The 21472-nt window shown below is 38.1% G+C and overlaps 1 protein-coding gene across 1 annotated transcript in view; it reads left to right on the top strand.

The window, feature by feature from the left end:
• Nucleotides 1–21472, top strand: part of LOC149798374 (heat shock 70 kDa protein 12A-like) — a 45254-nt gene that overhangs the window by 5122 nt on the left and 18660 nt on the right. The window contains exons 3-4 of the mRNA XM_089963534.1: nucleotides 9843–9949; nucleotides 16058–16402. Coding sequence (XP_089819660.1) covers nucleotides 9843–9949; nucleotides 16058–16402 — 452 coding nt within the window. The remainder of the gene's footprint in view (nucleotides 1–9842; nucleotides 9950–16057; nucleotides 16403–21472) is intronic.

The following is a 21472-nucleotide window of genomic DNA, read 5'->3' as shown; positions in this document are numbered from 1 at the left end:
TATTTCTGTTGCTATTTCGTATACAGCGTTTATACAACATCAGTTATGTTTGATTTTATTTTTGTTTTTCCTTACCTTCAACTATATCTGGGTAGCACGACAAATTTTGTACCCCAGTATACCGCGGTATTTCTAAACATATCCCCGAAAATTAAGTTACAATGGTTTAGACTAAAATGGATAAAATTAGTAACTACTTACAATATCAACTTCTGTGACGATCGTGGATAAATACCTATGTATCTATAATCAGCTGAAATTCCTATGAAATCCCACTATCTATTTATAGCTCCAACTTGTGGGTTATTCCTTTGGAAAATCCCACTATCTTTTTATAGCCTCAGCTTGAGTGACGTTCCTGTTTATGAATTCTAGTATATATGTATAGCTACAAAATGTGGAAATCCCCAAGTCGATATTTATAGTCTCAAAATTTCCAGCGTCCGTGACGTCACTGTACTGAACACTAGGGGATAAATGGCAACAGTGTTGCAAGTGGCTGACCTGAATACACGCTACTGTAGGTAGGTAGGTAGAGTGTATCTGATAGGGATAAAGTGAGTTTTATAGGGACAAACAGAGACCAATACACACACACACACACACACACACGCAACATACGCGCGCAGACACACACACACACACACACACACACACACACACACACACACAGAGGGAAGAGGAAAAAACAAACCCCAAATATACTATCAACACAGAGGGGAGATAATACAAACCCCAAATAAACTATCCACACAAACGTACGCGAACGCATACAAACCCCAAATATACTATCCACACTCGGGAGGAAGAAAAAAAAGCAACCAAATATACGATCTACACAACGTACGCTAACACACACACACACACACACACACACACACACACACACACGCACACTACAGAGGGAAGAAGAAAACCATTATACACTATCCACACGGAGTGAAGAAATAACCCTTTATATATATACTATCAACAGAGAGTGAAGAAAATAACCCATTATATTCCATCAACACAGAGTGAAGAAGAAAAAGTTTTTTGAAAGCACCTAAGCCCTCACCTGCAATGACCAACTCTACCAAACACCTACACCCCACCCCCACCCCCACTCCCAACACTACAAAACCCATTTAACCCGTGATTTTATGGCATCAGTGTGTGCTTTAGGAAACATCAAGACACAAAATGATGGATGAATAGACTGACTATTGTTTACGGACTTGCATGCCTAAAGAGCGTGCGTGAAGGAAAACATCCTTCCATTTCAATTCTAACTAAAACATGATCCAGAGGGATAGAGAGAGGTGAAAGAGCACAATTTCATAAAGTGTGAGTAAAAACAAAACACGCCATCCTTATTATACAATCACAATTTCATTCACAACGTTGTCAGCCCTGTTTAAAGTAGAGTGTGAATTGAAAAATGTTTGTGATTAGAAAAAAAATGTTTGATGTTATAGTGTTGGATTATTGTTAAAAAAAATGTTACAGTTGTTTGTTAGTATGAATAAAAAAAATGTTGTGTTTTGAAGAAAAAAATGCCTTTGTGGTTTGTTTGACTATAGGAATGTTGATTCATGCTCTTTGACTTTTCTCTATCCCTCCCATAACACTATTTGAACGTTCCGGCTAGAAAACCGTGTAGTAATGTTTTCCTTCACGTCCGCGCTTTGACTTTAAGAACCGGGGAAATTTCCAGTCTGCCCATCCATTGTTAACTCATCCTCCTACGAAGATGTGCTCCAAACTAGCTAAGCTAAACGAAGCCTACGTGAATTTGCATAGGGTCAGGCACAGTCTGATACCGAAGCCAGAAGAGATAGAAAATGTGAGAATGCTAAAAGTCACTGAAGACCTGAAAGAAGAGCTCTTCAAGGAGGAATTCAAGAAGGAGAAAGAAGAATGGATGGAGAAGTACAGACTTCATAAACAGCAGAGAGAGCAGCAACAGCAGCAGCATGAACCTGACAGAGGCTTTGTCAACAGTTGTATCGACACCAAAGAGTTCTTCTTCTCTTTTCCGAAGAAGCAGACCTTGTCCTGTGAGAAAGCCTGTCGTCAGAGGAGGTCGCCATCTTATAACCTAAGCGACCGCCATAGCTTCAAGTTCCAAAAAAAAATTCAGGGCTACCCCATACTCTCGAAAAGAAATAACATTCCATTGCCTATGATATGTTAGTCAGTTAGAAGAAAAAATACAGAAGTGAGTCTATCAGCACATGATTTCTTTATCTTGGTTAGAAAGTGCGACTCTAAGTCCTTCGTTTCCGTCGCTTATCAAAATTTTAAAAATAGTAATGTTCTGTAAAAAAGTGAGTGAGTGTTTCTTTTAGGTTTGTGCGTTTTTTTTTTTTTTTTTGTTGGTGATAATATGGATAATGTAAGTTCGGGTACAACGAAATTAAAAGAATTAGGCCCAGAACTCGGTGTGGAGGGAAGAAATATACGCAACAGTAGCGGGAGCAAGAAATGCAGACCTAGCCAGTTAGCACTCCACCCACCTCGAGAACACAAATAACATCTAGTCAACATCCGACTATACCTAACAATCAACCTGCCCCGGAAAGAGTGGTGGCAAAACAAAGGGCCAATTATGTTAGACAAACGGTATGGCAAACTCAAATGTAATTATCGGAGGCACTACGTTCTTTTCTGGGGCCCCGAGTGGCCGAGTGGTCTAAAGCGCTCTCCGTTACGGATCACTGTCATCTCACCTTTGTCTGCGTGGGTTCGAGTCTCGGATTCGGCCAATGTGGGTATGTGAGAAAGCTTGCCAGTAGCTTCTCGTGGGTCGGTGGTTCTTTCCGGGTTTTTCCCGGGTTCTTCCTCCACCATTAATACTGGCCGCCATGTATAGCCTATCGCGTGCTGAAAAATGGCGTTAAACCCTACAACAACAACAACATTCTTTTCTCACTCCGATACTACAGGCAATCTCAGCTGAAAGAACAACCACAACAACAATAACAGCGACAGACACCATAGCAGCGGATTTGAAACTATCTACCTCAACTAAAGAATTAGTATCAGAACCAGAAGAGGAAATTGAGGCGGTTCAGGAGGAGGAGGGGGACGCTGACACTCGTTGAGAAGTACACCGAAATGGGACTAGATCAAGCATTGTATGACGTCAACAAAGCAGGGTAGTTTATTAGAGCCATACAATACGTTGCCTACAAATCTCTAGACACCTTTAAACCAAGACCTTCTCAATGGGGATTAGGGTCAGAGTTCTTCCCCAATTCTACAGACAAACCTACACTGGATACCCCCTCAGTCAACTGGTAGAAGCCGCTGCTTACATTGCCGCCCATCATGGCTACGCATTTCCTGATATCAAGAATCATGAAACTAGGAGTGCGGGAAAGAACGTGAAAGCAAAAGAGAGACGTGTTACCTTCAAACAGAAAAAAACAGCCTTTTTTAGGGCTCCAAAAGATTGCTTTTTATTAACTAGGGAACCATATTTGGCTTGGTATCCCTCCTTGACTAAACTATTCTCGAAACAAACTTGACCCATTGGAACACCGCAACAAACTTAACTTTTTAAACCTAACAGTGACCAAACTGGTATATGTCTCTTAGACATAATAATTTAAATAAGATCAGTATGGCTATTTTTATGTACACTAAGTACTAATATTAGATAGATATGTTAGGAAGTAGGAAATTTAACAGACTCGTTAGATTTGAACTAATTGCACAAGTGGTTAACACATTATTGGTACTTTTTATTGTCCATTAGCAAAAACGGGACTTGATTTGAAATAAGTACGGGCTAGCGTTTTGTTGAGTACTTAACACCCATGGCTGTCTTTTTGAGCACCTTTTTGCCTCCTTTACCACGCTCGGACAGAAAAATGAGTGTGTGGTGAGACTATTCCCACTCATGTTTAAAGCCTTTCAGTCAGGTTGTTAAGGACTAGTTAGTCCTACACCTGAGTGGCTAAATTTAAAAGTAGTCTGTGAGTACATAAAAGCCTGGGAGATGAGGCTCTCTTTCCTTCCCCAGGAGTAATTAAAAATCACGCGGTGCGTTATTAAACCAGTGATATGTGCTCCATTAGAGCGAAAATCACTTTAATTCAAGTAAGCAAGCAAGCAAGTTCGGGTACCGTCTCTAGCACTCTTGATGACACCAACTGTCTGGGTTATTTTCTTTCTTGCAAGCCCCTATGTTCCACTTCTGTTTGTGATAATAACTTGTGATACTTCACATTTTCTAAAGTGGAAATCTTTACAAGCCGTACAAAATACAAAACTTATATGACTTTGGCTTTTGACACTTGCACAGACTCTTCACTTTATAAGTGTCACGAGAAAATTGTATATCCAATTTTTACCATTTTCAAAAACACGCACACACTTGCAGCTTGACCAGAAATATGTACATCTTGTTTTGTGGATAAGTCACAGACAAGTCCAAGTCCATAGGTGGTTATGAACGTTAGGAATATCCCCTCATTTTTTCAGAAATATCAAAGCTTGTATGTGCATTTTCCCTTTTCCACTCTATATTAGTGCTTAGATTTGTTCCAAAAAAAGAAAAAAGAAACGAAACAATTTTGAAGAAAAAAACAACTGAATTTTGAATTCAGGTTTCTCTCTGTTTATATTTTTTTTTTCAAGTTGATGGTGCATGACAGAGTACATTCGCCTACCTTTCCAAAGTGAGAGGCATTTCTTCACATGTCACTGCCTTTGTTAAATTCGGTTTCATTGGTTAGTTATCGTTAATCTTTAATTTTTTGATGCATTTCTTTTTGATAGAAGATTTAAGGCTTTCTAGTGTTGTAACGGTATTTATGTTGTTTAGTCTGTTGATGAAATTATCTATAGCAAAGTGCTTAAGATTTTTTCAGGTTTTTTATTATTTCAAGCCCTACAAAAGGAGACCAAGTTTGTCTTCAAAGAGGATTGAAGCTCTAACTTACACGGGCGGGAAGGAAAACATCGTTATGTTCATTCTAATCATGCTTGCCGTATCTCTTTGTGTTTTAGAGGTCATATTTCTTCTTAAGTAAATACACGCATCAATAGACAGACAGATTGGGTCATCATCCTTGAGTTTCACTGTACTTTCGGTTCTTTACTTCATACAAACCCCAAATTTATTAGTTTGAAAAAAAAGATAACATGCCCCTCAATACTGTAACACATCTGTTCTGACTCTACCGATGTGAGTGTGAGTGTTTATGTTAAAATGTTTAAGTGAGATATAAAAAAAAAATGGTCAGCTTGAAAACGCGAACCAATACTGTGACGCTCAGTATTTTGATGTGGTAAGAAGAAATGGTACAACACACACAAAGAGGGCTTGTAAGTTCACATTTCAGTCTGTCTGTACTGTAATGGTAACAACGCAAGAACATAGGGATTATTATGCCACACAGTCCGAGAACAAAACAATGCATCACCCGTTGTAAGCCATTTCATTGGCTATACTTATTTTCTTACCGCGTTCACTTCGAATTGACTTGAGTAGCTATTCACACAGTGACGAGAATGGCCATGCTTTACTGGGTCTATCCTATAGGCGATTTATATATAAAAAATATTTTAAAAAATTAAACTAATGCACGAACAATGGTTCCATGGGCGATCCCATGGAAATTGTGTCCGTCTTATTACAAAATACATCAACATTTAATTTAACCGTGCAGATCGCTAGAACAAACCTCTGATCATATACATTTTGAAAAGTGTTGTGTGACACAGATCGCCATTGTCGCTTGGTGTCTGCTTTCTTCTTCGAAAAGAAATCGTTTCGTCTTGACTATAAAAAATTTAATTTGACTAAGTTTTACGCACTACTTGAACTCATACATTTCACGTTGTAGGTGTAAGCCGTCGTTCTCAGTTTTCTGGAAGTTCATTTTTGCGTTTCTCAGATGTGATACTATTTTTTATGGACCGAACGAAATTTCTTTTGGGGTGAATCAGGACTCGTGGTTTTGTGGCATAATTGGAGAGCATTGATGAAAGCTCAGTTATGTCGTCTTCGAAATCGCTGACACGGATCTGAGCTAACACTTCAGGTTTTGTGTGAGGCGATACGGTACATCATTGCCTTTTACTTCCTCAATGAAATCGTTTCATCTTATTGCAAAATTACATTTGACTAGGTTTCATACGCAGCAGGTCCCTGTATATAAGGAGAGTGTCTTAGCGTCAGAGTATTCATTCCACTCTCAAACGATCAAGAAGATGGAAGAGTCAGCACAGATCGACCTGCTGGTCAAATATTTGCTAAAAGTCATACGAAAGCATAATTCACATGCGAAAGTGGCAACAAAACTTACTCTTTTGGTCGTTGATTTGATGAGAGTCATACGAAAGTGTGTGCTAATGAAGTTTGCTATATCTGCAAAGGTAAATGGGTATTTGTCTCCAGAATACCTGCTTCGTCTAAGAAAGAGAGACAAAAGTCAAGATACCTAATATCGTTGTCAGGAGAAAGGACACTGGAATTCAGAGTGCCCTACGAGAAAAGAGAAGAAACAGAAACAAGACGAAACAGAGAAGAGGGATTCAGAAGAAGAAGAAATTGAAGATGATGAAGAACTTGTGCCAGTAAAGACATGGAAATGGAAAAATTGACAATGTGAGCCGATGCGTTGGCCCTGATGTGAAATTTCATACTACCTTCTAAAAGAGAATAGACCAGAAAGAAAACGTAAGTGTCTCTTGGTCTTGACATTGTATAATAAGGATGGCGTGTTTTGTTTTTACTCACACTTTATGAAATTGTGCTCTTTCACCTCTCTCTATCCCTCTGGATCATGTTTTAGTTAGAATTGAAATGGAAGGATGTTTTCCTTCACGCACGCTCTTTAGGCATGCAAGTCCGTAAACAATAGTCAGTCTATTCATCCATCATTTTGTGTCTTGATGTTTCCTAAAGCACACACTGATGCCATAAAATCACGGGTTAAATGGGTTTTGTAGTGTTGGGAGTGGGGGTGGGGGTGGGGTGTAGGTGTTTGGCAGAGTTGGTCATTGCAGGTGAGGGCTTAGGTGCTTTCAAAAAACTTTTTCTTTTTCACTCTGTGTTGATGGAATATAATGGGTTATTTTCTTCACTCTCTGTTGATAGTATATATATAAAGGGTTATTTCTTCACTCCGTGTGGATAGTGTATAATGGTTTTCTTCTTCCCTCTGTGGTGTGCGTGTGTGTGTGTGTGTGTGTGTGTGTGTGTTAGCGTACGTTGTGTAGCTCGTATATTTGGTTGTTTTGTTTTTCTTCCTCCCGAGTGTGGATAGTATATTTGGGGTTTGTATGCGTTAGCGACCTTGTGTGGATAGTATATTTGGGGTTTGTATGCGTTCGCGTACGTTTGTGTGGATAGTTTATTTGGGGGTTGTATTATCTCCCCTCTGTGTTGATAGTATATTTGGGGTTTGTTTTTTCCTCTTCCCTCTGTGTGTGTGTGTGTGTGTCTGCGCGCGTATGTTGCGTGTGTGTGTGTATTGGTCTCTGTTTGTCCCTATAAAACTCACTTTATCCCTATCAGATACACTCTACCTACCTACCTACAGTAGCGCGTATTCAGGTCAGCCACTTGCAACACTGTTGCCATTTATCCCCTAGTGTTCAGTACAGTGACGTCACGGACGCTGGAAATTTTGAGACTATAAATATCGACTTGGGGATTTCCACATTTTGTAGCTATACATATATACTAGAATTCATAAACAGGAACGTCACTCAAGCTGAGGCTATAAAAAGATAGTGGGATTTTCCAAAGGAATAACCCACAAGTTGGAGCTATAAATAGATAGTGGGATTTCATAGGAATTTCAGCTGATTATAGATACATAGGTATTTATCCACGATCGTCACAGAAGTTGATATTGTAAGTAGTTACTAATTTTATCCATTTTAGTCTAAACCATTGTAACTTAATTTTCGGGGATATGTTTATTTTCCTTTAAATTCTGGGACAATTTCGTCATTTTAGCGTTACTTTTAGTCACATCCATTTTGTCGTTGAGCATTTCCTTGATTATAGCTATTTATAGCATCATTACAATTATGCAAATTTTTGAACACCCCAGCAAGATTTCAGGTCTTGGTAATGCTTTATATATAAATCTCACGCTTGTACTAGTGTATGTATGTTTCTGTCTCTGTTGTGTTTGACCCTCTACCATCATTGTCCCTAGACAATCCCACCATGTTCAATTCCCCTTGACGCTATACAGACCCACCATGTTCAATTTCCATATGTTAAATTCCCCTTGACGCTAGACAGTCCCACGATTTATTCCCATGTTAAATTCCCCTTGTCGCTAGAGTGAGCCACGATTTATTCCCATGTTAAATTCCCCTTGTCGCTAGAGTGACCCACGATTTATTCCCATGTTAAATTCCCCTTGTCGCTAGAGTGACCCACGATTTTTCCCCATGTTAAATTTCCATTGTCGCTAGAGTGACCCAGGGGTCTCTGTAATGCTAATTCCCATTGTCGCTAGGGTGACCCACTTCACTACTTCCATCGTTCTGGTCTGTTTGAGAGTAAAATGAATACTGGGAGGGAAGACATTGACCCTTTATATAGGGAAGAAACAGGTCTGACATGGATATAGGAACCCATTGGGTTTAAAATGTAGTCATTTGACTTTTTGCAGTCAAGATGAAACGATTGCATCATTTCGTGGAAAAAAATATGAAAGTAAGAGACAAAAACGTGATTTATCGCCTCGCACAGTAGCTGAAGTCTTAGCTTAAATTAATGCCATCGATTTTAAAGCTGACAAAAGTGAGCCAGAATCCAGACCCAGAGAGTCTACACCCATCCAAAGTTCACCACCAATAGCCCCTGAAAAGTACCACCATATTCTAGAGACGGAAAAGCGCTCCTCCAGGAAATTTAGAACTAGGGCTTACACGTACACAATGAAGTTTAAAGATTTCAAGTCCGAAGTACCGTTGGAGAAAGCAGAAGAGTTCATCACCGATGTGTGGGATTCTTTGTTAACCACACTGAAACGACAATGTGAAGCCAAACAAGACGATCGCTAAGCAATTATTATCTATTGACTTAACTTTTAATTAATCAAATCATTTAATTTTAACATTATTTCCTTGGCTTGAAACTATGAATCCTTTCGAAGCAGCATTCGTGTCACATTGTACGATAACGTTGATGAGATACATATAGTAAGATAACTTTGATGAGACACATATTGCTACGATAACTTTGATGAGATACATATTGGACGATAATTTTGATGAGATACATATTGTACGATAACTTTGATGAGATACATATGGTACGATAACTTTGATGAGACACACTATAGTACGATAACTTTACTGAGACAATGTTGGACTCTCGAATTTCACACCTTTGTAAGTGTTATATGTATGTACCACATGTGGGTAGTTAGTTTTTATACTGATTTGTATCGCTTATCATTCCTCCACAGAGAGATGTCAAGTTTTCTACTGTGTTCGGTGTTTATACAATATTTACTTACCTTCACCCATAATCAGAATTGCAAAATAATACATATATTTTGGTTTATATATCCATTTTCCCTAGACTGAGTCATCTTCTTACCCGTGTATCAAAATCTGCGCCAATATATTTATATTTTCTCTTTGTACACACACACACACACACAGATATATATATATATATATATATATATATATATATATATATATATATACATACACATACATACATACATACACGGCCGCTGTATTTATTATATCATTTGGAAAAACACACAATAAAAGAAAACTGTATCTAAATTAAAGTAGATATCAAGACATTGCTGTACACGTACTTGATGCTGAGGAATGGTATCGCAATGATTATTTACATCCTATAGATGGTGCAGAGGAGTCATTACCATGTTTCCAGCACTGGACACGACCAGCTGGTTTTCATAAAAAGACGCTACCCGCGGACTTAAATTCGAAGGGAGCGGAAGCAGTAGTAAGTAGTTTTATTACAATAGTAGCGTTTTAACATAATACAGTCGCCATCAAGTAAATCGATAATAAATACTAAACATGTTTAAGACCTATAAAACCATATTCTTTCAGAAATCACCAATTCCAATGGAACCATATCTCGATTAACACAGAAACGAGATAAAAAAAAATCATATGTTCAGGTGTAAGAACTGTTATTTTCAGTAATGTCAGTCTGAAATAGATTTTCATGGTGTACAGTCGATCGATCATCCATCGATCGATCGATCAATCGATCGATCGATCGATCGATCGAGAGAGAGAGAGAGAGAGAGAGAGAGCAAATCATATTGCAAATAGCACTGAAGTGGCATTGAATCCACTAGAGATTGTGATTGTCGGAGAACATGTTTGGTCTGTACAATATTACCCAAGACAGAATTTGTTTGATACCGTTTGTAGAGTTTCCAGGACATCAGTCACAGACGAAAACCAATAGAACAATCAACATGAAAACAATTTAAATATTTTATACTTCTATGTGACTTTTGTTTTTGCGTCCAGATATTGAGGCCAAAATGTATTCATTAAAGGCTGAGACTCCACTATAAAAGGGAATGGGCACCAGTTACCATTTTCTTCAGTCTGAATATAGGTGTCGTAGAGGAAAGTTGCTCTATCGAGATTAGATCCGCTGTTAGGCACTGAAAATGCAGGACAGAGTCATTGGTGGATAAAACTTAACATCACATAGATCACATGTACTTAAAACGGATACTTATCCTGCTATTCTCTACACCAACTTTACTGACCAATAAATGTTTGTCTATTCACATCTGCTAAGCTAACTTACGGAACCAATTAGAGTCAATTATGCTAAATATATCTTTTATAGTGACTGACAGGTTGTGAACCTAGGCTTTTAAACTGAAAGTAAAGATATAACGAGACCTACATAAACACTCTAATTGTGACCTGTGAAAACAATAGTAGTTATAGACGAGTATATGATCTCAAAAATGACCATATGACCTCATTAGGCATAAACATTAAGGCCGCCATCTCGGAATAATGACCCTTTGTCTCCAAATTTACCATATATCCTCAATGGGAATTTAACATTCAGGCTATTCTTTTTGTGAAAGAAAATGACCCTATAGTCACATGGTGAATTTCACTTTTGGGTCTGTGTGGGGTCAACGGAAAATGTAATGTTAAAACGGCACTTACCAACCAATACTCAATTGGACTGACAATCACCCACTTATCTACTGACCAAAACCACATTTACTAATAAAAAGAGTTGGTAATATTCACAATACAGGTGACATGAAAAGATATCTCGTGCCTCCTATGCGAAAACTATGAAATGACTGTGGACTATAACTCGGCAATCGGCCGCATTCGATTCACGTTTCTTAACCCAACCCAACTAACTACCAGTCCTCTGACGGATGTCCCTAGTATACTTTTGGAGTTGAAGACTCGCTAACTCAAAACTTTTAAGTTTGACAAAGGCAGATCTTTCATCCGTTATACTCATCCTTTTTGAAAGATCGCACATTCATAGCAACAAATCCACTGGCATTCATCAGCGTAACACTGCCTTTTGTTCACCTTAATCGGATTAACAAAACAAATATATTGTTGCTACAGGTGATTCCTGTGGGTGGTGCAGCCTACGCTGACACACGTACACCTTTGGAAACAAACATTCCTGCCGATTAAGTGAAGGCCGTGTCAATGAACTCTACCATACGTGTTTAAGACCCCCCAAAAATGAAATAAAAATAGTAATATACTGAAGTGTAATATGACACTTAAAATAAGCGATTACACAGTATGAGTCCGCAAGGTCCTAACTTTCCATAAGGCGACAATGCGAGAGCTTATGGCAATCGGCTCCTGAAAAGCAGGTCTTCCCAGCCTTGAGCTTGCTAGCAGGTCCAGCACAGGCACTAGCGCCGCCTTAAAGGCCTTGTGCTTAGCGGCCGACACGTACGTTGGTGGATTTTCAAAACATTGGTGGTTTTGCAATAAACAACAGCAACAACACTATCACCGTCCGATGTGCTGGTTTTTACATCATTAACCTCTACTGGCATCGAGGTGGTGAATCGTGGAGATCACTTTCCATCCGTGTTAACGGGGTCTTAATGGCACATAATGGCAGTCCTGCTGTTCCGACTAGCTTTTCGTACGAAAGCATTACACCTAGCTTTGTATCTATGTTTGCAGCTAGAGATACTATTAGGTGTGATGGTTTAAACGTCAACGCACAGCCAACCGGATCCGCAGCCACTATAACCATTTTTGGCCTTCGAAATTAGAAATCTCTCTAAAGGCAAAATAAATCCACGGATGAACAGTCAGACACAGACAAGAAATACGAATTATTAATACATTTTACTAATTTTGATATCGACGAGGAGTAAAGGTCATAAAACACCATTAGATACACGTATTGGCCGAAGTTGAGCTAAATACGATCCTCGACCACTTGTTTGATGTATTAAACGACCGCACTGTCTCCAAGGAAGAATTCAAGCTCATCCTCGACGAGTATGACAAGTTCGATATAAGGTTTTCAGAGCAGGGGGCACACCTTTCCGACGCTTCTGTCGCCATGGACGAAATTGAAGAAAAAAAACAAACCGGTAATTGTCCGCGCAAAGGACTAGACTTGCTCAGTACTCCTCAAAAACTGACTGCAGGTTGGAATTCATAATCAGCTGTGTGGTCTGTTGCCTCCAGCGTGTTCATTGTAGTCGCCTGGACAACATCTTTATTGCTCTGCCAGCATAAGGCCTATCCCATGCACTCCTTTTCTATCATATTATTCTCCGTAACGAGTGGCAAAAAATGCATTTGTAATTATGTATTTAACCGCTTTTAGGACTTATAAAGAATCGTAGACAAATTATAAGCCATTGCTCTTATACGATATTGCCTACGTGTTTGAATTATAAGGTTGTGAACTATCTATATTGCGGTTAACATTGTCAGTCCTGGAGATGCGTATATACCAGACCCAACCATAACCAAATCCGTGACAAAGAACATTGTCAAAAACACAAAGTCATCAATAACAAAACAACCAGTACACTCTTTAGCGAATGGTTATACTACGACACCTAAAAATTGTTATTGTAAACATCTAGTGTCTCCACAGTTTGCGATGGACTCGATCTTTTAATTAGCTCCCTGTTTATACCGGGCTATAAAAAAATTCGGTCGAGAACAGACGCATTGGCTGAAACGCTAGGGCATATTTTCTCTGCCCTCCCCCAATAATTCCCCGTATCTTATAGCCAGTACGTGAAGGTGGCTATGGACATATAGTTTGAAATTTGGAGTTTTGCATGGCACCGCCGCCACTACCAAGAGATGCCCCATTAGATTTTTTGGCCCCACTGTCAACAAGTGCTTTAAAACGTGGAGGAGTGACGCTCAGCTTCTTAAAATATTTGCAGACTATATTCTCAGCCACTAGCATGAGTTCAAGATGCAGCTTATCTCCGCTCCTATCTGAGATTCTGCATTAGGCCTAATTTCCATTGTTGAGTAAATTGCGTCCTTCTCAGCCGAATCCCACGACAATGCTGTGTGCAGCTTATGCGGCCGTCTTGATGGCAGCGCATGTTGTGTTCTACGAAACTAGTCACTCTGTCCCTCACAATGTCATTTTTCATTTTCCAGTTCAAATTTGGATTTTTATTTTTAATTTTCAATCCATAATTTTGAGTTATGGTTTTAAAACTTACTTTTCTTTTAAATTTTCCGCCTTTAAAAACTTAATTAAAAATTTTAATTCTCAATTGATCATTTTTCGAACTCATTTTCAATTTTATTTCTTTAATTTTCATGTCTTAACTTTCATTGTCAATATTTAGTTTTAATTTTAGGGTGATGATGTTGCTCTGTATATCATTTTTGTTGTGCCAAACGAAAGCTTGACAGAGAGAAAGTAATATTTTATTGATGAGATTGAAACGGTAATTTAAACTAATTTAACATAGTCTTCTATAGACAGAAAATAGGACGGAGAAAAAAAAAGAAGTAATTTTCTGTGTATCGGTAAAAATGGGAAGGGTATGCACACTATGCCTACAAACAAACAGAAGGTTTAAATATCTGTATAATCTCCGCTGGAGGCTAGGATAGTTACAGACATTTAGTACTACTTTTATTCAAGCTATTAATAAAATCAGTGAAACATATGAAAAATTACTCACACCACGAACATGATCTAAGGTATAGGTAATGTTTTATTTATAAATCTCCGATACACACGAATAGGCATTAGACAGCAGGTCATTTCACGTCGTCGTTTTGATTGTATAATGTTGGGGTGTTGAGTAGCAGATGACTGAATATTGACCACTTAAGATAGCGTGTGGATGGTAATGTGTATGTGGTATTGGTCGCTACACATGTCTTGAAGATAGTGTAATGTGAGATGTTGGATAGTAGATGACTTATTTTGTTTGTGATTGCTACACAATGCGTGTCGATGGCATAATGCAGGTGATGGATAACATATGATTTAGTCTTGGTCACTACACATGGTGTGTTGGATTGTATATGTGGGTAATTGTCACTACACAAGGCGTGTTGGATAGTATATGTGGGTGTTTATTGCTCTACATTTCGTGTTGATGGCATAGTGTGTGGTTTTGATCACAACATAAAGCGTTTGGCAATTATATGTGGGGTATTGATCAATAATACGGCGTGTGGATGGTTAGTAGATTATTAAGCATTGGTCACTACACACATCATGTTGAATGGTATATGTGAGGTATTGCTTATTACTCATGGCGTGCGGATGGCATACTGTGGGGTGATGGACTGTAGATGATTACGTATTGTCACTACACAGCGTATTGGATAGTATATAAGGGGTATTGGTCCCTACACACAGGGTGTTGATGGTATAGTGAAGTCACTACACACGGCATGTTGATAGGGTTTTGTCACAACACACGGTATGTAGATAGTATAGTGTGAGGTGATGAATAGTACATGACTAAGTATTCATCACCATTCACAGCCTGTTAAATTGTATAGATCGGGTATCGGTTACTATACATGGTGTGTTGAATAGTGTATGTGGGATATTAGTCATTATGTACAGTGTGTTGGAAATTACATGTGGGGTATTGGTCTTGGCGTGTTGAGTATATAATGTGTCTATGATCAGGGTCAGGGTGTCGTTTCGGGGTAAAAATAGCTACCCTTTTCTGTCAATAATGGCATGGCTATGGGGTGTTTGATGCGGAGCAACAATGTTTTGACTGTGCAAATTCTCCATTTTACAGCTACTTATATTATAAGTATGTTTGTGGGTAAATTGTGTTTGTTATATAAGTATGATTGTAAGAATAATGTGTGTGTGTGTGTGTGTGTGTGTGTGTGTGTGTGTGTTCCTTACTACTCTTTTCGTTGGTTGATAAATGTGGGCGTTGGCCACTACAACGGCGTGTTAGTAAGCGCGGGTGTTGGATAGTAAATGTGGTGTTGGTCAGTCCTATGATATATTGGTTAACAAGTGTAGTTTTAACTCAACATTTTCCCTTGACCCTAAGCAGACCCATCAGTTAAATTCTCCTTGAGGCCACACGGCCATTTCTTTAAACAAAACGTATCGCCTGAATGTAAATTACCTTTGAAGCCATATGGTCATCATTCCAAGACGACGGCCGTAATGTTGATTCCCACTGACACCACTTCATCGTCTATCATTACTAACGATTGTAGAAAGAGACGAATTATCACAAAAGGAAAATAGTTATGGCCTTTTACATCATCACATCAAAATAAATCAATCATCTAATGAATTATTTTAAAATAATTCGACACAACCTGACCCGCCTGCTCATAAAGAAGAAAGAATTACAATTCACTCTTTCGTATGCTGCTGTGAAAGTAACGTCTTAAAGAGAGGGGATTTTTTAAAACAAATAATCTAACTAGAGACCTATTTACATTTAGCGCTAGCGGTAAAATATTAGCCACTGCGTATTGTAAAAGTTCTTTCTAGCATTTGTTGTATATATTGTGCTTGTGTTGTTGCTTGTTTCTTTATTTGTTTGCTTGGTTTTGTTTTTGCTTTTATTTTATTTCACAGAAGCGAAATGAAAAATTATTTACACATGCTACCGAAGACAGGAGTCCAGCATTGAGAAAAAGTAGTACCCTCGTTGTTGCAGCTATAGACTTTGGAACTACATTCAGCGGATATGCCTTCTCGTTTAGATCTAAACCGAAGGAAGTATTCGCTTTCAAATGGGAGAATGGCGATATAAAGACACCTACAGCTGTGCTTCTGGACCCAACGGGAAAACTTGATTCATTTGGGAAGAAGGCAGAGAATAAGTATTTGAGTCTGGCAAAGGAAAGAGCGGCAAAGAGGTGGTACTATTTCGAGAAATTTAAAATGCAGCTGTACATCAAATCCCAATTGCAAAATCAGGTAGGATATCATTGGATGCAGGTACGCGTTTAGAAACCTATCAGGCCTTTAGTAATTTAGGCTCGCCATTTAACATCCGCAACGTAATTAAATCAGCAATTTATCGGGAAACAATAAATAATAATATGAGATAATTGAGACCCAGAATAGACACTTGAGCCCCAAACGGGAATTTAACTTGGGAGGGGCACTTGAGCCTCAAGGTGAATTAAAATTGGGAGAACCTCTAAGCCTCAAGGGGAATTTAAGATGCGATATACACTCAGGGGACAAGGGAAGTTAACATGGTGAGTCGCTTGGGGTTGATGGGGTCAAAAGGAAATGGATGGGTCAAGGTTGAGTTGAAAACGTTAGTATACACAAATATAAACATAGGCAAGCACAAACAGACACTACAGCGTTAACGGAAATTAACATGGTCACAAATTGCACTTGGTGACCCTTCCAGTCAAATTGCGGCAATTGGAACAAAAATGCAATTGGTGGGGAGCGGTACTTAATTGCAAAAACTTATTGAGTGATGATAGAAGGGACGGTACTTTTGTCTGGTGAAGGGTGTTGGGGGGGGGAGAGACTGCAGAGGACAGTATAAAAAAAGGAACGTCTGGCACCATTTTTGGTTTTGTTATTTATTTATTTTTTTTGCGGTATTATAGGACAAGGATAAATTTACTTGTAGTTCTAAAGACAGTAATACATTCTCTATTAGAAATGTTCATGGGCAATTGTTTTCATTCATCAATTTCATAGAGGGTAGTGTTATATTTATTTTCGACTGACTGCAAGTAACATTCGCTTTAAAACTACTCTCAAATTTAAGAGATCTCATGTTTTGAAGCACAAGCCTTATGCTACAAGCAGTGTTACGAAATTCCCCTAAAACCATAGACGGGAAAACAGCACCAAAACAAAGTCTTGTTCTATTGCACTCTTCGAGCAACTGAGAGAAAATAGGTCGGACATTGTTACATTCGTTCTCCCCAAAACGCATGTTTTTAACTCTATACAATGAGTATATTATAGGTTGGGTCATACCGGGTAGTTACATTTGAGTCAGCCTTGAAAAGATGAGTGCTTGTTTGTTTTGTCAACTTTCATAAACGGTAGATCGAATGGTAGAACTATGTTTTCCATGACACACTGCATTGCCAAAATAGGCTAAGTGACAAGCACAATTCAATTCAGCATATATATTTACATGTCGAAGAAAACTCGTTCTGCCATTATTTAAAGTTATCTGTTTCTATGAATTTTAGGACACTTAGAAAGTCCGTGATTATAAGGTGGTCTTTGGTTATATCGGTTAAGTTGATGATCCACTTAAGGACTTTAATTATCGCTAAGAATTCGGCTGTGTAGATGGAACTTCCGCCAGGTAGTCTGCTTCCAAACTCAATATTGGCGTCAGGGATGATAACTGCAACGGCAGTTCGATTTAGTTCGATAGTTTTCTATCCATCTGTTTAAATAGTATTATACTTCGGGTAGTTTTATTCTTTTGTGCTTTTAATGTCTGATAGAATTGCAAATGCATTGTCTTGCTTTTTCCCTATGTCTAGAGCTTGTAAATTGATATTAGGTGGTTGATTTCTTCATGGTGTCGGATCTAAGTATATTATTGAATCTGCTTGTAAGTTGGTTAGTTGTAATTATCTTTGCATGTCATCAATGTGTCTTCCTCCCGGTGGGAAAGGAACCAGTTTTTTTTGCTAAAGTCTTTATTACATTTTTGTATAGCCTTTATTCCAGGACGGTTGTTTTCATGGATCAATGTCCTTGCTGCATACCTTAGTAATTGTTCGTCCCTTCTTAGTTGCAGTAGGAGTTCTTCTGTAAGTATTTGAATTTCTTCCCTCGAGGTACTTTTTGAGGATCCCGTACATAATTTGAGGGCTTGGTATTTGATATTGTCTACTTTTTCTTTTAGTACTGATGGGCTTGCCGAGTTGTAGACCTGAGACCCATGTTCAGATTTTGATCTAAATAAAGCTTTATTTAGTTTGAGTAGTGTTATTTTGGTCAGCACCCCAGGTTATTCCTCTTATATTCCTAAGTAAATTTAGGTCTTGATTATATATTCTTATTAGGTCTTTTAAATGGTTTTTCCATTTTAGGTGTTCTTCTAAGCATACCTAGGAATCTAGTTACTTTGACGAATTGTATTTGGGAGTTTTGTTGTTTTAAAATCGGGTATCTTTTTACCTTCTGTATTGAGGGGGAGAAAAGCATTCCTACAGTTTTATTGGTCGAAATTTTGAATCCCCACTAGTCAGCACAGTCTCCAATAGCGTGATGGTTAACTTGAATTTCACTGATGATGTTGTAGTTGTCCGGATTACCTTGTCTCGAAATTCCATTGTCATCATCGAACTGGGATAAGTCTAAATTATTTGGATTTGCCAAGATCGTTAATCATTATATTAATCAGGGTTGGGCTGATAACTCTTCCTTGTGGGGTGTCATTGTCAACGTTGTATGTGTCCGAATATTGATTCTCTATTCTTGTTTTAGTTTGCCGGCCTGTTAAGACGTTAGCAATCCATTTGTGCATTCGACCGGTAATTCCTTATTGATTGAGTTTGGCAACAATAAGTGCCCTAGTCCAAACAAGATCGAATGCTTTTTCTAGGTCTAAAAATATAGCGATTAAATGTCTATCGCATTTACGTTTGGAGTTGAAGGCTAATTTGATGTTAGTTTCTAATCGAATTAGTTAATCAATTATTGACATTTTATTTCTAAATCTACATTGATTTGTTGTGATAAAGTTTTTTTTTAAAGGTGATATTTGAGTCTATTTCTAATCGTTATTTCCATACTCTTACATATATTATTAGTGAGGGAAAGTGATCTGTAGGAATTTGGGTTTGATGGGTCTTTTCCCGGTTTTGGGATTGCTATAACTAGTGCCTGTTTCCATTTAGATGGAATATGTCCTGCATTCCAGATTTGGTTGAAGAGGTCTACTGTAATTATTTCCATATTTTCTGGTAGGCTTTTTATATAAATTTTGTATCTTAACTGATCTTTACCGGGAGAGGTAGTTGTTTTGCTAGATATTGCTTTTCCATTCATGTAATGTAAACTCGTCATTAAGTGGTTACCTGACACTATCGATTGTTTGATCAATGAATAGTTAGGGTTAATCCGTTTCTAGTACATTACATTGGTTTTCATTTTGGTCATCTTCTTTCCTCATTCTTGATGTCCATTTGTTTGTCTGATCAAATATGTACTTGTCCTGTTTGTAATCTATTTTCTTTTCGTTCATGAGGTTGATTATCTCCTTTTCCCTGGTGTAGAATAAACACTGTTGATTTTGGAGTGTGATTTCCTTTGCAGCTAGCACATATAGGCATTTGATTAGTGCATTTTCCTGTGTGGCATTTTCCGCAATGGTTGCACCTATTTCTGCTTCTGCATTTGGTTGTTAAAATGTCCCCATCTTTTGCAGTTGTTGCAGAAATGGGGTTTGGTTTCGTATTTTTCTAACATTTATGATCTACCATACGGTCCTAGTGTAACCTTCAGCGGCGGTGGTGTATACAATTCTAGCAGGACTGTCGAAGTTTCCAAGCATTGTCCATTTCTGAGATTAACGGCGCTTTTAATAGTATTCCTGTAGTAGGTCAACTCTTCACCTAATTCCTCTATACTTTTGTATTTGTGTCGTCCTTGTAATTTTAGTATAGATTTATATCCTCACGGTGTGTTTTCTTCTTCGCCATTTTCGTCGGTATCTTCAAATTGGCTGGTAGTTCCTGTTGGGGCGGTTGATATATTTTCCCTTTTCAGAGAGTTAGGCTTTGTAATACTTACTTCTATCCCTCCTAATTTTGTGATTTCAAAGTATTTGGTCAGTTGCTGTGCAGTACTGCACCATATTATCAGGTATACTTGTTTTGTCCTGATGATGTTGTATTATCCGAAATGATGTTTGGATAGTTCTTTTGCTAAGCTTTTATTGCTTAGATTTGTAAATTTCCTGTTCTTACTATGTACGTATAGCATTCATTCGGTTCGGCGATATTGCGCCTTGTTTCTTCAGTTTTCTTTATTGGTTGTCTTCTTGATTTCTTCTTCTTTCTTTTGTGTTTTCTTGATTGTGTTTGTCAGACATTTTTGGTTTATCAGGATTTTCCTTGCGCGACCTTTCTATCACCATAATGGCATTGTTTGCATCCTTTGTTTTGGTCCATTTAGTATTTGTACGCCTTTAATTGGTTTCTTACCATTACCTTCGGAGATGTGAAAATTGGTTTATCTAGGTACTCTTTATCATTTGATGAGAGTTTCCAATTTTGTGATTCTAATTGTTTGATTAGCTTTTCTGTTTCTTCGTCTTCTATTTATGATTAATTGTGGGGTTTTGTTGATCTTGATGTCCCTGGTTCTTGACTGCAATGGAGGGAGAATTTTCCGTTTCCTTTATTGTAAAGTTCTTTATTCTTGACCTGGTTTTCAGCTTTTATTCTTTCTTTTTCTTTCCTTTGGGGGGCTTTTTATGCCTTTTCTGACCTTTTTGATTCTTATTCCTTAGTTGTTTCGGATGGTTTGTTAGGTTCTCTTCTTTTTCCTGACTTGTATAACTACTGTTGTTAGTAGTTTCTTCATTGATCTTGGAATTGTTTAAACCCAATGATGAGTGCGTCGCTTTATGTGCCTATAGTACAAACGTAAAGGACATCATCCCCTCACACGAAATACATATCATCTTCAAGACCAAATCATCCAAAATAAATGTTATCACTGGGACCTAAAAGAAACTCTCAGCTTTTTTACATGCCAACACACTATTTAAAAAAACCACTATACTCCATACCAAAACACATTCGAGAAGGAACTTTTTGTGAGGAAAGACAAAGACATACACAATCAAGCGCATGCATACACCAAACCTAAAAAAACACACATTATCACACAAGTTAATAAGTGCTTATAGCCACACCACTAAATCCTCTCATACAAACAAACATTTTTGAGAAGGAAATGGGTATTTTTGTTTTAAGAAACACACACGCACACAAACACATGCACACATAATTTTTGGCAAAATGATGAGTCTTTTTT

The sequence above is a fragment of the Sinohyriopsis cumingii genome, chromosome 6 (assembly GCF_028554795.1).
Source record: "Sinohyriopsis cumingii isolate HCF-2022 chromosome 6, ASM2855479v2, whole genome shotgun sequence".
NCBI lineage: Eukaryota > Metazoa > Mollusca > Bivalvia > Unionida > Unionidae > Sinohyriopsis > Sinohyriopsis cumingii.
Note: the sequence above shows the minus strand (reverse complement) of the source record. Positions and strands in the feature narration are given on the sequence as shown.